This window comes from Orbicella franksi, chromosome 15, assembly GCF_964199315.1.
Source record: "Orbicella franksi chromosome 15, jaOrbFran1.1, whole genome shotgun sequence".
NCBI classification, from domain to species: domain Eukaryota; kingdom Metazoa; phylum Cnidaria; class Anthozoa; order Scleractinia; family Merulinidae; genus Orbicella; species Orbicella franksi.
This window is the reverse complement of record NC_138159.1, coordinates 16,054,000-16,067,061: the sequence shown is the minus strand read 5'-3', so window position 1 is coordinate 16,067,061 and position 13,062 is coordinate 16,054,000. Positions and strand designations below refer to the sequence as shown.

The following is a 13,062-nucleotide window of genomic DNA, read 5'->3' as shown; positions in this document are numbered from 1 at the left end:
CTGTGGCGAAGGTATTTCTTTTCCCAAAATGACCTCAAGCCAACCGAAAGAGACGGCGCCTCCCCTTATAGTTCGGTATCTAGATATTTATATTTCCCGTTGAGGAGAGCGGAAATTTCCGCCATTCCGTTCCAAACGGAAAAAGAGGAGTACCTTTGGAGAACAATTTTCCATTTGTCTTTAACCGAAGTTTCCATATTTTTGCCGTAATATAGTAAGCATACTTTATCTGAATTTCGTCTTTCTTTGCATCAAGTCTTTTCAAATCACAATAGATTTGTTTTACGACGACTGCCGTCAAAACAAAACCATAAGAAATTGTAATGACCAATCACAACAAACGCAAATTAAAGTCGGCTAATCGCATTTCAAAGAAAAACGAGTGCACGTTTGCACGTTGGCTTGCGCGGGAAAACATGTAACGCGTGCTAAGCGCGGGAAAAATGTAGCGCGTTGGAAAACATTAAACAGGAAAAAAAGAGCGAGCAAAAGCGCGAAAATGCAACAATCCACCGCGCGTTTGTTTTAACAGGCCATTTTACAATTGTGTGCTTAGTTACCTGGCCTATGACTGCAAGCGAGGCTGGAGGTGACCTTGCTTTGATACAGACCTCTCTGCTTTTCTCATGTAAATGCAAACTAGTTAGCATGAGAACAACTTGATTTACACAACAAAAACAGTAAGGTCTGAATCAAAACAAGGTCACGTCCAGCCTCGCTGCCATTCAAAGGCCAGGTCACTCAACTGACAAATGTAAAATGGTCTATTCGCTGAGCACAAAATAATTATTCAAAACTGATTAGAGTCAATCGAACAAAAAGAATACTCAATAAATTGACGGCTACTTCTGTTGTTTAATTTTCTTAGTACACATATAATTTTACACAGCCAGTCATCAAAATTCTTTAAAAACTAAACATAAATGCTTTCATCTCGCTATCTTCTGCTCTCTTTGTTTAGATTAAGGTGGAATCTCAGTTCTGTTCTGTTTTCGTACAGCCTCGTTTCCAAGGTCTACCTTCACGGAAACGAGGCTCTCTTTACTGGCGAAGTTACTTGTCATTTTTGACGGGATACACATACTCAACAACTTCCTCTCCCTTAGAATGCGCATCAATATCTACAATTGGAACTAAACAGGGAACAGTGAGTATTAAAATCTGCTAAACAACAGAGATTATAGTAGGAAAAAAAACTAACACTTGTGAAAGAAGATTCAAACTGCGAGGTGCAGCCAAATATAGACACCCCTAGCATGTTTATACGGGCACGGGGAATTACTGTTATATCTACGGAATTGCCCCCTCTCCCCGTAGAAGCGACCGGCCCTTAGGGGTCAAAGCCAGGCCGAAAACTCTTCAAAAAGCTAGATATGCCACTTCGGTCAGGAAGACAAGGCGATCCAAAATCAGATTCTCCCGAGGGGAATAGAGGAAAATGGTTTATCTTGAAGACTAACAAAGAAAACTTACTTTTCTGAGGCGATGTTGATCGGGACCTGCTTCTGTGCCGTCTGCATAATAAATGCAAGGAGTAGTTTGAATAAATTAGTCACAAAAATTAAATTAAAACGCAGCACACAATTCGACGGACGGGAATGGAAAGGAACCTTGAAAACGTGTCTGAACTATACAGGAAACTCAACAAAAGACAAACTTATAAACGCGAAACTCGCGTTTTCGAGTTTCGTTCGGACTTCGTTGAACGTTCGTCAAAAAATCTTGACGCCACAGGAATTCCTCAACAGAAATTGCTCCATTTAGATGGAGTACATTAAGCCTTAGTTCCAATAAATCGAGAACTATCTTGCGAAAAAGCCAGTCTATGAATACATCCTAGTATGTGACCATTCAAATAAAAGCAATTGAGTAGAAATTTCATGTGGCACTGTTTATTATGCTGCACAAGGTGGTTTTATCCTTTTTAACGCAACTTTTCAAACATTTCTTGAAGGCTTTGATTCCTGCGAAGGAGACTACAGGTCAGCACGAGAAATACTTACCGTCGCGGTGGGGATCGTGACACACTTCTACGTCTCCCTGTAAATAGAAAGAGTGTATATGTGAGGTCACACGACAATCAGACAGACCACAAGCTACCCATCTGTCTACTATGCTGTACAAGGTGGTTCTAATTTTGCCTCTGTGTACGAAACCCTAGTGTGTGACCATTCAAATGAAAGGTATTGCGCAGTAAATTCATGTGGTTCTGTTTATTACGCTGTACAAGGTGGTTCTAACGTTTGAGTTCGTGGATGAAACCCTACTGTGTGAGCATTCAAATGAAAGCTATTGAGCAGTACTTTAATCGTATTTGCCAACAGTTACTCTATTGATTTACCTCTCGGAGAAGACGAACGACTTCTGTCATATCTGTCTCTTTCCCTGTCCCTGAAAAAGACAAAAAAGAGTTTCTTGAGTTCAGTACTAGTCTGCCACCACTAGCGTGAAAGAAGCACTTCTTCTTCTGTGAGAATTCTCTTTCGAGAATTGACTGAGCCGGCGAGTTCAGATAAGAACTTTCGGATTAGAATGCTCGAGCTAAATAGCCCATAATGATCGGAACGCTTCGAAAAATCTTCGGCACTCACCTTTCACGCCATTTTCGCTGCATCTCCCGAAGATCGTCCTCTCGTTCCTTAAACATAAAGATAACTTGCGATAAAACGTTTCATTTTTGCAGCTCCACAGAAAAGTATAAAAACTGTTTGTACAGGCCTTAGCATGATTCAGTTTTCGTTTCACCACGGCTCATGTCAGACATTGAAAGTTCTCCCGGACATTCTTGTCCAAAAACACGACAACGACACAAAAATGGGCAATAAAATAATAAGTTGTACCCGTCTTTCTTGTTCTTTCATTTCTCGTTTTCTTCTGTCTTCCTTTCTGTCCGTCTTCACTGCGTTCAACAATGAAACAACAAACGCTGTTTCAAAATATAATTCTAGTTGTTTTATTGAGGTGAACAGTTTTTGTATTTTTTATTTAGTTAATTTAACTGACTACTTTTCCTATGCTGCTGTGTAACGCCCTGTCCACACCATGCCGGAGGAATTTGAAAACGGTGGTTTCACTCTGAAAACGCATCAAATGTTTACCGCCCACGCTACGCCGGAGGAATTTTAAAACGCAAAAATCAACGGTCATTTTGGATTTGTGTATGAGAAAAACTCGGTCAGGGAAATCACGTTTATCGTGATGCCAAAAAAGTTCCGTTTTCAAAATGTTTTATGTCCACACTAAAACGAAGAGCCGGCGTTTTCCTCCGGCTTGAAGAGCGTTTTCGAAAAGCTCGGTTTTCGTGACGGATTAGTGTGGACGGTAGGCCTAACCGTAGAAATAAAGCTGCGTTTTCAAATTTCTCCGCCGTAGTGTGGACCCCCCCCCCCCCCTTACTAACGAAGCGAAAGGAAAATTGGCAACAGGAAACTAAGAAAACCTAAAATATTCTGGTTATAGTCAAATGACGTCGTCGTGCATTGAAAACTTGTTGAACTTGTTTTCTTTCCCAGAGTCCGCGATCCTACTGATTAGCACCAAGACATTGAGACTTCTGGGAAAAATCGCAAGGTGAGCGAGCATAGCAGCGGTTACCCTCTCTACGCATGTTCAGAAACCGTCATTGAACTTGAACGCATGCACACAACATGTTTCCCGCGCTTGGCGCCTCGACTTTTAATCGGTTCCTTCCAATATTATTGTGATTGAATACACTACAGTCAACATGTCTTACGTTGTTTATTGAGCATCATCTGCATTCTCTTCTTCATCTTTTCTTGGGTAGACATCTGCGAAAACAAAATAATCAGGCAACTACGACAAGCAGAGAAGTTCACCTTCTTTTACAAACACAACAACAAAACCTACCTTATCTTTACCCCCTGACGAGGGTGTTGTTTTGTTTTTCAGCAGCCTAAGCGAGGGAAGGTAAAAAACACCAAATTACGTTCAAAACAAAACAATTTCTTTGAATCAGTTTTTTTTTTTAAAGAAAAATGACCACCAAAAACATTGCTTTATTCCACATCAGCTTGCAGCAAGAACTTAAGACTATTACAAGACTAATCTGCGGTCTAGAGAATGTAAGCAGGTTAACGACGAAGTAGTCTGTCCTTAGACCCTCTATTTTGTCTTCGCAAGCAAAAGTATTAACCGCAGGGGATTTGAAAAAACCCGAAGAAACGGGGTTGCTTTGCGACCGCTCTCGAAGAAAAATAAATCGTAGCAAAAGAAAAGCAAACGGCTCAGAAACATGTGATTCTGTTACATATCATCATTTACAACTCTTGTGTGCAACTAACAATTTCCGGACGTAGCATCCCCAAACATTTTAAAAACGCGCAACTCCTGCCGATATATAAGTTTGACAAAAAAGCCCCGACTATCGAAATTTGAAATAAACTTACCCCAGTCCCTTGGTAGGCATCCCCTTTCGCTCCTTTTTGTCGCCATCACGGTCAATGTCACGCTCTCGTCGGTCACGGTCACGGTCACGGTCGTGACTTCGGCTTCTGCTATGACTCCGGTGTCTGTGCCTGTCTCGTCCACGAGCATCGAGACGGTCTCTGTCACGTGATCTACTTCTTTCACGTGATCTACTTCTTTCACGTGATCGACTTCTCTCACGTGATCGACTTCTCTCGCGTGACCTACTTTTCTCGCGGGATCTTTCACGCGATCTGCCATGATAACGACGTCGCTCGCGATCGCGTGACCGTGAACGCGTTCTACTTCTGTGTTTCTTGTGTGACTGTGACCTGTCACGCTCCTTCGACTTCTTGCGTTCTGAAGGACTAGTGGTTTTAATTTATACAATATAACACAGTTACGCCACGAGACAGCGAGAGAAATACATTGTAAATTTCAAGTCAGTGCGACATTACGAGCAAAGGTTTTAACAACAGAGATAATTTTACATACCAAGGTTGGCGTCGGAAGAGAAACCGTTGAAGTGCACAGGAACCCCAGACAGCAAGCGGTTAAAGAAAAGAGAAAAGAACAAAATTAGCTTAAAGCAGACACAGTGACGGAAATCATTCCTTCCGTAATTTTTTTGTCTCAAATGTTCCAAGGAAAAGGAACTGAACATCTCTGATAAAACGGCAAAGCCACTCGCTATGATTTTTAGCCCGATCGCAGTGCAAGAACTTTTCCCAGTGTCCGTCGGTGGATGCGATCAGGGATATTGTTACTCTCCCTGGGGGTGGGATGTGAGTCAACCCCTGACCCCTCCCTAGCATTCTGTCAAGTTGCCTCTAACAGTTTGCCGGTAGCGATGTGTTCTTCTCAGTGGAGAGAGGCAGTGTAAGAGAATAAAATGTCTTTCAAAGAACACCATTCAATAACCCACGCTGCAAACAAACCGTTAACCGGCTGGCGTCAAATTTGTCAAGCTAAGCCCTAGATCAATCCCATTTATCTCAATTCAAAACTAAATTCTCACGGAAGAGTTATAAAACACATACCAGAAACAACAAGGAGAATTTTAAAGCTCATCATACGACAGAGAATTATCAAGTCAAATGCTCTTCTCATTGACAACATGCACACACATAAGAACGAAAACTGTTTTTTATCAAGTGAAACATAAGTCTCAATTTTTTTCATCCTTTCACTGTTACGTGAGCTACGGAGAAGTTTTTTTTTTCCAAATTGCTCAAAATTTTCATTCTAAAATTACTTTCAATTGCCTGCTTTCTAAAAAGCTATCAAAACCTTTTTACAATCAAGTTATCACAGTCGATAAACCGAAAGTGAAAGAAGTCGAAGTGGAAAAGACGGCGCAAACATTGACAACAGTATACCTAGCTAAGGACCACTTTGCATTCTTACAGTCAACTTAATGCTGGAAGCAACGGTTCTAGCAGATAACAAAGTAAAGCAAACCGACCGGGAGGAGGAGGAATGGGTATGAGAGTCACCGCCCGGTGTCTTGGTAGGCTGGTCAGCAGATGGATGGCTGAATTCAGTGATAAATTCCACTTTGCCGGCATTTTCTGGGGATTGTGAACGGGATGTTGAGCGGGACGAGGACCTGTAAGAAAGGAAAAGTGTATTTTTTTTAGTTAAAGACAGCAGATAAGACGGGTCCACAGCTGGAGACACTAATTAACCTTAAGTTATTGATTGAAAAGCACCATTTCTTAGTCCCCATCCACACTACATTGAAGGAATTTGAAAACGGAGGTTTCATTCTGAAAACGCATCAAATGTTTCTCGTCCACACTACGCCGGAGGAATTTGAAAACGGAGGTTTCACTCTGAAAACGCATCAAAAGTTTTCTGTCCACACTACGCCGGAGAAATGTGAAAACGTAACAATCACCGGTCATTTTGGATTTGTGTTTGAGGAAAACTCGGGCAGGAAAATCACTTGATTATCATAAGGTCATCGTTTTCGAAAAGCTCCCTTTTCAAAATGTTTTCCGCTCACACGAAAACGAAAAGCCTGCCAACCGAATTCCTTTGGTTTGAAGAGCGCTTTCAAAAAGCTCCATTTTCGTGACGGATTAGTGTGCACGGTAGGCCTAACCGTAGAAAATAAAGCTGCATTTTCAAATTTCTCCGTCGTAGTGTAGACTGATTTTATTTTTATACAAATGTATGTTACAGCTTTGGGGAATGTTTGTTTTAACTTACCTTCTGTAGGGTTCATAAGTAGGGCTTGCTTTTCTAGCATAGCTGTAGAAAGAAAGAGTGTAAACGAAAAGGAGCAGTGAGCTGTGTTACTTTGGGAGAGCTAGAACAGAAACAAAATTACAATAAAAACATAAAGAGCAACATCGTTCTAAAAGGAAGAATCAGATTTTAAAATTAAGTAACTAAAGCAAACGAAAGAACAGCATAGAGACAAAGAGTGGATCTATGGAAGGGTTCGTCATGCACTTTCTTCGGCTTCTTTGCTTTGAAGAGATGGGATGACGGAGAGAAGAAAGGAAGGGGGAAAGAAGCGGGGAGGAGTGAAGGGAGGGAGGGTGAGGGCAGAGGACGGAGGGGGAGGGAGGAAGGCAGGGAGGGAGGACGATACCTTGGTGGTGACTGTTCGGTGTCATGTAATTTCCTCCTCTGTTTTTCTCGCAGTGAGCGTCTCTCTCGTCTTGCACGCCGACCCTGAAAATTCAATCGTACATAAAATCATCATATTACTATTTGTGATTGCGAGGTTGTGTTTCTTCCATGCCAAACTCAACTAGTTTGTAGTTATATGATTATATTCTTATCAAACACGGTCTGTCTCCAGTCTAAAGTGTGTAACATGTGAAGATTACATAGTAGAAACCTACCACTTACAGCAGATGAAAATAAAGTATGATAAAATTAAAAATAAAGTATGTAGGTACACTGTAGATAAAATTAACTACATGACTACATCAAATGTTTTTCCTTGGCAATATCTCTTCTTGTCGTAAAAGCATTTTTGTATTGTACCGAAGATCTTTGGTGTGTGATCAACTTAAGCACTGTACTTCTTGTATGATGTCAGACAACCGGTCTTTTGCGTTTGACATACAATTTTGAAAACCTTTTTTTGTTGTTCAGAACACATTTTTTAAAGAAACTTACAGTAACAAGAGACCGTTCTTCCTCTTCTTGACGAAGTCTCCTTTGTTCTTCGATCTCTTCTTTATCTTCTTTCAACTTTCTGCATAAAAACACGAAAACCAAATTAAAGTTCAGCAAGTGTTTATGAGTGCTGGATCTTAGAAAAGCAGCCTTGAGAAGGTTCAAACGCTCATTGAAGCCTTTGGTTTCATCTACAGACTCAGGCTCAATAACTTTCATTTGAAAAGTCACACACTAGGGTTTCATCCACAGACTTGAAAGTTAGAAGCATCTTGTACAGCATAATAAACAGTACCACGTGAAAAAACTGCTCAACAGCTTTCATTTGAATGGTCACACACTAGGGTTTTGTCCACAAGCATTTTATCCACAAATGTTAGCACCACTATGTTGATAAAAAATAACATCATAATTATGAAGGTACTGTTAGAACTGACTGGTCAAACAGTGGGATTTCCTCAACACAAAGAATTTGATGAAAAGCTTTGTACCTGATAATAATATTATTAGTACTTCTAAAGTCATACAGACTTTTTAACAAACCTGCAAAACTGTGCTGGAGCCATACCGTAATGGAGTCCTTGAGTGTTCAACGTTTCTTGCTGTCAACAAAAGGGAAAGATATTTGTTAGAAGCCTTGAAATCAAAAACTCATAAATTAAAGAATTATTCTTTCATCACTCAATCAGCACTTCATCGTTAAACATCATTAACTGATTGAGGGGTTTTACCTGGTTTTTATCAATTTCGTCAACATCCACTGTGACATCTGTTGAATTAGAAGTTACATACTTTTCTTAGTCAGACTTCAATGTTTAGTTGCTAAATCAGACTGTCATTTCAAATAAGTTCTCAAAACTAAAGTAAATCTATTCCACAACATAAAATCTTTTGATATCTTTCAACTGTGATCAGCACGATGTGGGTGCCCACTTACCTATGTCACTAAGAATGCTGTCACTATCACTGTCGCTGCTGTCATCGTCATCATCATCCTTGTCTGAATCACCGACACTTTTGCTGTTGTCATATGTGAAACCTATGGTGGCCTTTGCTTGACTTCTGGAAGTCAATAACAGAATGAAATACTTTCTAGTGTGTGTGATATATCTCTGGCACATTTTACAGTCACTGAATATTTTTGTATTGTGCTATGATCCAATTTTTACCTCAGTGTCTACTTTAAATTTTTTCAATCCTTAACCATCCTTGTTCCTTTTTAATTATGGTTTATAAAGGTCCCTTTAGTGTTTATCTTTCTTAGTAATTTAAAGGTAATTTTGTACGTGGCCAAAATGACTCAAAATGCTGTGACTGAGCTCCTTTAAAACTTTGTGTCGTTTTTTGAACTGTTATTAACACAAAGTGCTTACTTTTCCTTGCTTTTCTTGTCATCATCTTTCTTTACTCCATACATTTCTTCTATTTCTAACTGCCGCAGGTAAGATTCCTCAGTTCCTAAAGAATTTTGTAACATAAAATGACAAACATTGTACATTCATGAAAACTATTCAGACAAGCTACCAAGCGTTGGCCCCATAAATCATATAATTTGTTAGTAAAAACTTGAGATAGCATTCCAACGTTTCCAGTAATCCCAGTTTAAGCAAAGACAAGCACTTCCCCTTCACCCTGGATAGGATGCTAGTCCGTTACAGGGTTATCCCCAGCATTAAATTCACCGGTACCCATTTATACACCTGGGTGGAAAGAGCCACTGTGAGAGTAAAGTGTCTTGCCCAGGGAAAAAAGTAATATAATGATGACCCCACCACAAGCTATTAGCCAGGATTTGAAGTAGGCATCTGAAATGTGCTATAGGGCCTGCTCAATTGAACAATTTATAACTAAAGGAATATGTACATGAAATGATTTTCTTTAATAAGTGGCCATTAACAGGACACCTGGATGCCCATCTGGCTTAAAGCTTGCCCCACCAGGGCTCAATCCTGGACCCCTTTGTCTTCCCAAAGGTAACCATACCTTCCTCAGTCAAAAAGACCACATAGTAGTTTTACTGTTATGTGCATTTTGACTCACCCCACGATATTGTAAATATATTCATAATGATAAATTTAACTTACTCTAAGTAATCGCAAAAACCCACTCAAATATTTGTTGCTTTATAGTCAACCATCAAGCCCAGATTTCTTGAAATATAAGTTGGACTTTTTCCAATGTAGGTGATGTTTGAACAAACAAACATTTCATACTCAGTTCACACTGAGTCCGCATGAAAACCAGATTTCAAGTTTTCTGACAGTTTGTCTCCTGGCTATTGTTTATTAAATGCCATTATGGCCTATTGATAAGGGCAATAGGTAACTTCTCGACTGACCTCCACTGTAGTCTATCATTACCAATGTTCTGTATCTCTCATAATTTAATCTGTGTTCCTCAGGATCAGTTTCCATTAAAGCTCTGGCAAGAGATGAACATGGTTATTGAAAATTCTTGCATCACTGGTAAGAGTAGTTTTCATTTGAGTGTTGAGTGTTTTTTGGAACACTTACCCTATTGTACTTGATGGAGATTTCTCTGGAATAATATCCAGATGGGCTCTGACATCAAACCTGAAATAAATATAAGATGTCATAATTTTTAACAAATGGGTTAACATTTGTTCATAGTTTAATCAATTAACTTGTTGGCCTTCATTATTTGCTATCTCTTTGGAGAAATGTTGAATTATCACATTTACTTACTAATTGTCAGGTCCATCAAACATATAATTTAATTATTATTTAGTCATTTGCTTAGCAATAAAGTAATTAAAAGAACAGAAACAATTTACCTGTCAATCATATTGTTTGAATCTCCCTGCCAGGGCATCCTAAAAACGTTGAAAAAAACCTAATGGTGAGTGTTCTGGACTCTACAAATAGCTTTTTTTGAGCAGCAACTTTTTCAAGGTTTTCCCGCTTTTCCCTTAGATTAGCCTGAATTTCAGCCATCTTTAGGGGAGAGATGGCTGAAACTCAGACTGCCCTCAGATCTTAGTGGATCTCTTCACCCTGGAGTATGATATAAATGATTGCTGGCAAACTGTTACTATCATCTGCCAAAATCCTGGAAACCACCTGTGATAGAGTAGCATTGAATCCAAGAGGGAAAGCAGTACTTCTAGTACTTTATGTAAGGATAAGCTTCAGCCAGTTCACTGCTCCCTGCAGTCAAGAATTTATTGAAAATCTGAATGTTTTGATCCATACCAGGGCTAGGGATTGGAGAACTCTGCACAAATCCAACCCAAAATTCCAGTAAGCCCTTAATCAGGCTGACATTGTACTCACATTACAGATTTTCCATCTCCTGCAGCTGAAAGCTGTGGATCGATGTGAATTTTACATTTCTGTCCATAAATTCTAAGGAATTGAGTAGGATCTAGTCTCTACAAAAAAAATACAAATTAGGGGAAAAGAAACTTGATATTAAATATTTGCAAGACTTAACACTACATATGATTTACAGTTAGGACACTCAAACTGTGAAAACCTGTTAATTTTTTTGTTCATTTTTTTAATGACCATAGAATGCGGGCTCTTCCTTTTAACAAGACTCAGTATTTAGTGTTTTTCACTTTAAAAAGGTTAATATTGCACATTACATGAAGGGCTTTTATTCTATAGTCATCAAATAAAATGTACAAAAAATGTCCAGTGTTCATGGTTAAGTGTCCTTTGTGTCACGACCAATGTAGAAAATTTATTATGAGTTTTGATCAGTGTTTTGTTTGCCACACAAAAGAAACGTCGTCACCATAATATTAACACCTGTTGAACATGACCTGTTGTATACTGACAACAGTTATGAGTAAAATGTCAAAATAATGACGCCTAAAGTTAATAAAGTGAACACCATTAAATCAAAAAAAACTACCAGTCATAACCTTCTGCCATAATATTTTAATCTGGTGAAAGTAAACTTATAAATTCGTTTTCTGAGACATGTACTAAGATTTACAAGAAAAGACTTGAGTGTACAATACAGCAACTAAGGCATTGTTTGAGTTTTACGCTTCAGAGTTTACAAATGACTGAAAACTGATTTTTCTTGCTACAATTGCTGCAAATACAGCTTTATTATATGTAGCTTTCCTTTATCTGAGTGTCAAACCAAGCCATTTTTCACATTAGACTGAGCTTGCATAAAGTTAATATCAGTTTTAAACTTACCTCTAATATTATCATTATTGATAATACTTTTATTATTAGAGGTTGGCATGACTAAGATGAAATAACTGACTTACATTTTAGATTACTTACTTACTCAATACTCCTACGTTCTAAAATACAGCATAATAATAAATGTTACTGTGCAACTCTGACATGTGCAAATACCGTTAACTGACTTTTACAAGTTAATTGTCCTGTGACCACTCAGATGTTAGGGAAAAATTAATGCTCGGATTTGGAATATTTGCTGACCAGTTTCCCCTTGCAAGACTGTTATAATCTAGTCACGTGCGTAGTCATGTGGTCAGTAATTGGATATCCTTGTTGTGTATTGTAAGATTGCAGTTTAGTTCTTCATGATTATTAAAAAGCATGCAAATTTTAACTTACATCACTTCAATTTATTACAAAGACAATATCATTTGCACAGATAATTTAGGTGTTCAAGCATTTGCGATTCACTATTTTAATAAGCAAATTATTTTTGTGGTACAATACTTTTTTGGAATCAAACTGTTTTAGATATAGGAACATTCCATTTTGTACCCCCATCATGTGCTGACATGTTACCCCCTACAAAAATAGGAAGATTCGTCTTCACCCACTCTTGGGCAAGCCACTTTTCCTCCAAACCACTTCACCAAACTTCAGAGGATCAAACAATGGTGACGGTGCAAATCGATCAGAAATGACTTTTACAGCCCCCTTAGAACATTTTTTGTCAAAGGGATGGAGGTAGGGGTGTGTGGATGTTAAATGGAATGGCCATATAATTTCAAAACATCTGAAAACATGAATCTGATTATAAATGAGCTTTTATGACTTCTACGATAGTGCAAAGAAACTGTTTTGATTTGATTTCAGGATCTGCATGGCTCCTTCACTAGGCTGCTTTGTTACCTTCCTTGCCTCAAAATCCTTGATCTATGATAAAAAATATAAAAATGAAAATGAAATCCAACCATCCTTTCGTAGAACGCCCTTCTCCGTTCCGCTCTCTTACGATAGTCAACCATCATCCCTCTCAACTTCTTCTCTTGCTTTCTCGCCTCGTGCCACATCTTCGATTCTCTTCGAACGTCACCCAGATAACTCTCAAAGCTATGCAGGGTCGTTCTGAAGAACTTTCGCCTTGAGATCTCTCATTTTGTTCCCAAAAAGTAGCTTAAAAAAATCAAATGAATTGCTCTTACAACTTGTTTGCGAAGTCTGCGAAGATACGAAGATTATTCTCGTCCCCAGGCCCAGAGCCTATCTCGTTTCTGGAGGCCGTGTCGAGGCCGCGATCCTTTTCCTTTGATCAGCGCAGCTTCTCCCAGGCGCA

At 39.0% G+C, this 13,062-nt stretch overlaps 1 protein-coding gene across 2 annotated transcripts; it reads right to left on the bottom strand.

Annotated features, from left to right (window-relative positions):
- Positions 1-659: 659 nt before the first annotated feature.
- Positions 660-12,943, bottom strand: LOC145470878 (CLK4-associating serine/arginine rich protein-like). 2 transcript variants are annotated; one of them, XM_081454758.1, is made up of 22 exons: positions 12,701-12,943; positions 10,857-10,954; positions 10,358-10,396; positions 10,077-10,136; positions 9,902-9,984; positions 8,937-9,021; positions 8,501-8,625; positions 8,295-8,332; positions 8,107-8,165; positions 7,564-7,642; positions 7,028-7,110; positions 6,640-6,681; positions 5,891-6,034; positions 4,407-4,793; positions 3,868-3,913; positions 3,734-3,788; positions 2,841-2,899; positions 2,592-2,638; positions 2,342-2,391; positions 2,004-2,040; positions 1,474-1,514; positions 660-1,133 (listed from the first exon to the last, which is right to left on the bottom strand). In XM_081454758.1, the coding sequence occupies exons 1-22, from the start codon at positions 12,797-12,799 to the stop codon at positions 1,054-1,056; spliced, it is 1,836 nt and encodes a 611-aa protein (XP_081310884.1). In that variant the 5' UTR covers positions 12,800-12,943; the 3' UTR covers positions 660-1,053. The 2 variants fall into 2 exon arrangements, with proteins under 2 accessions (XP_081310884.1, XP_081310885.1); XM_081454759.1 differs by lacking the exon at positions 12,701-12,943 and adding an exon at positions 10,644-10,730 and having other exon boundaries at positions 665-1,133; positions 10,857-10,909.
- Positions 12,944-13,062: the final 119 nt, after the last annotated feature.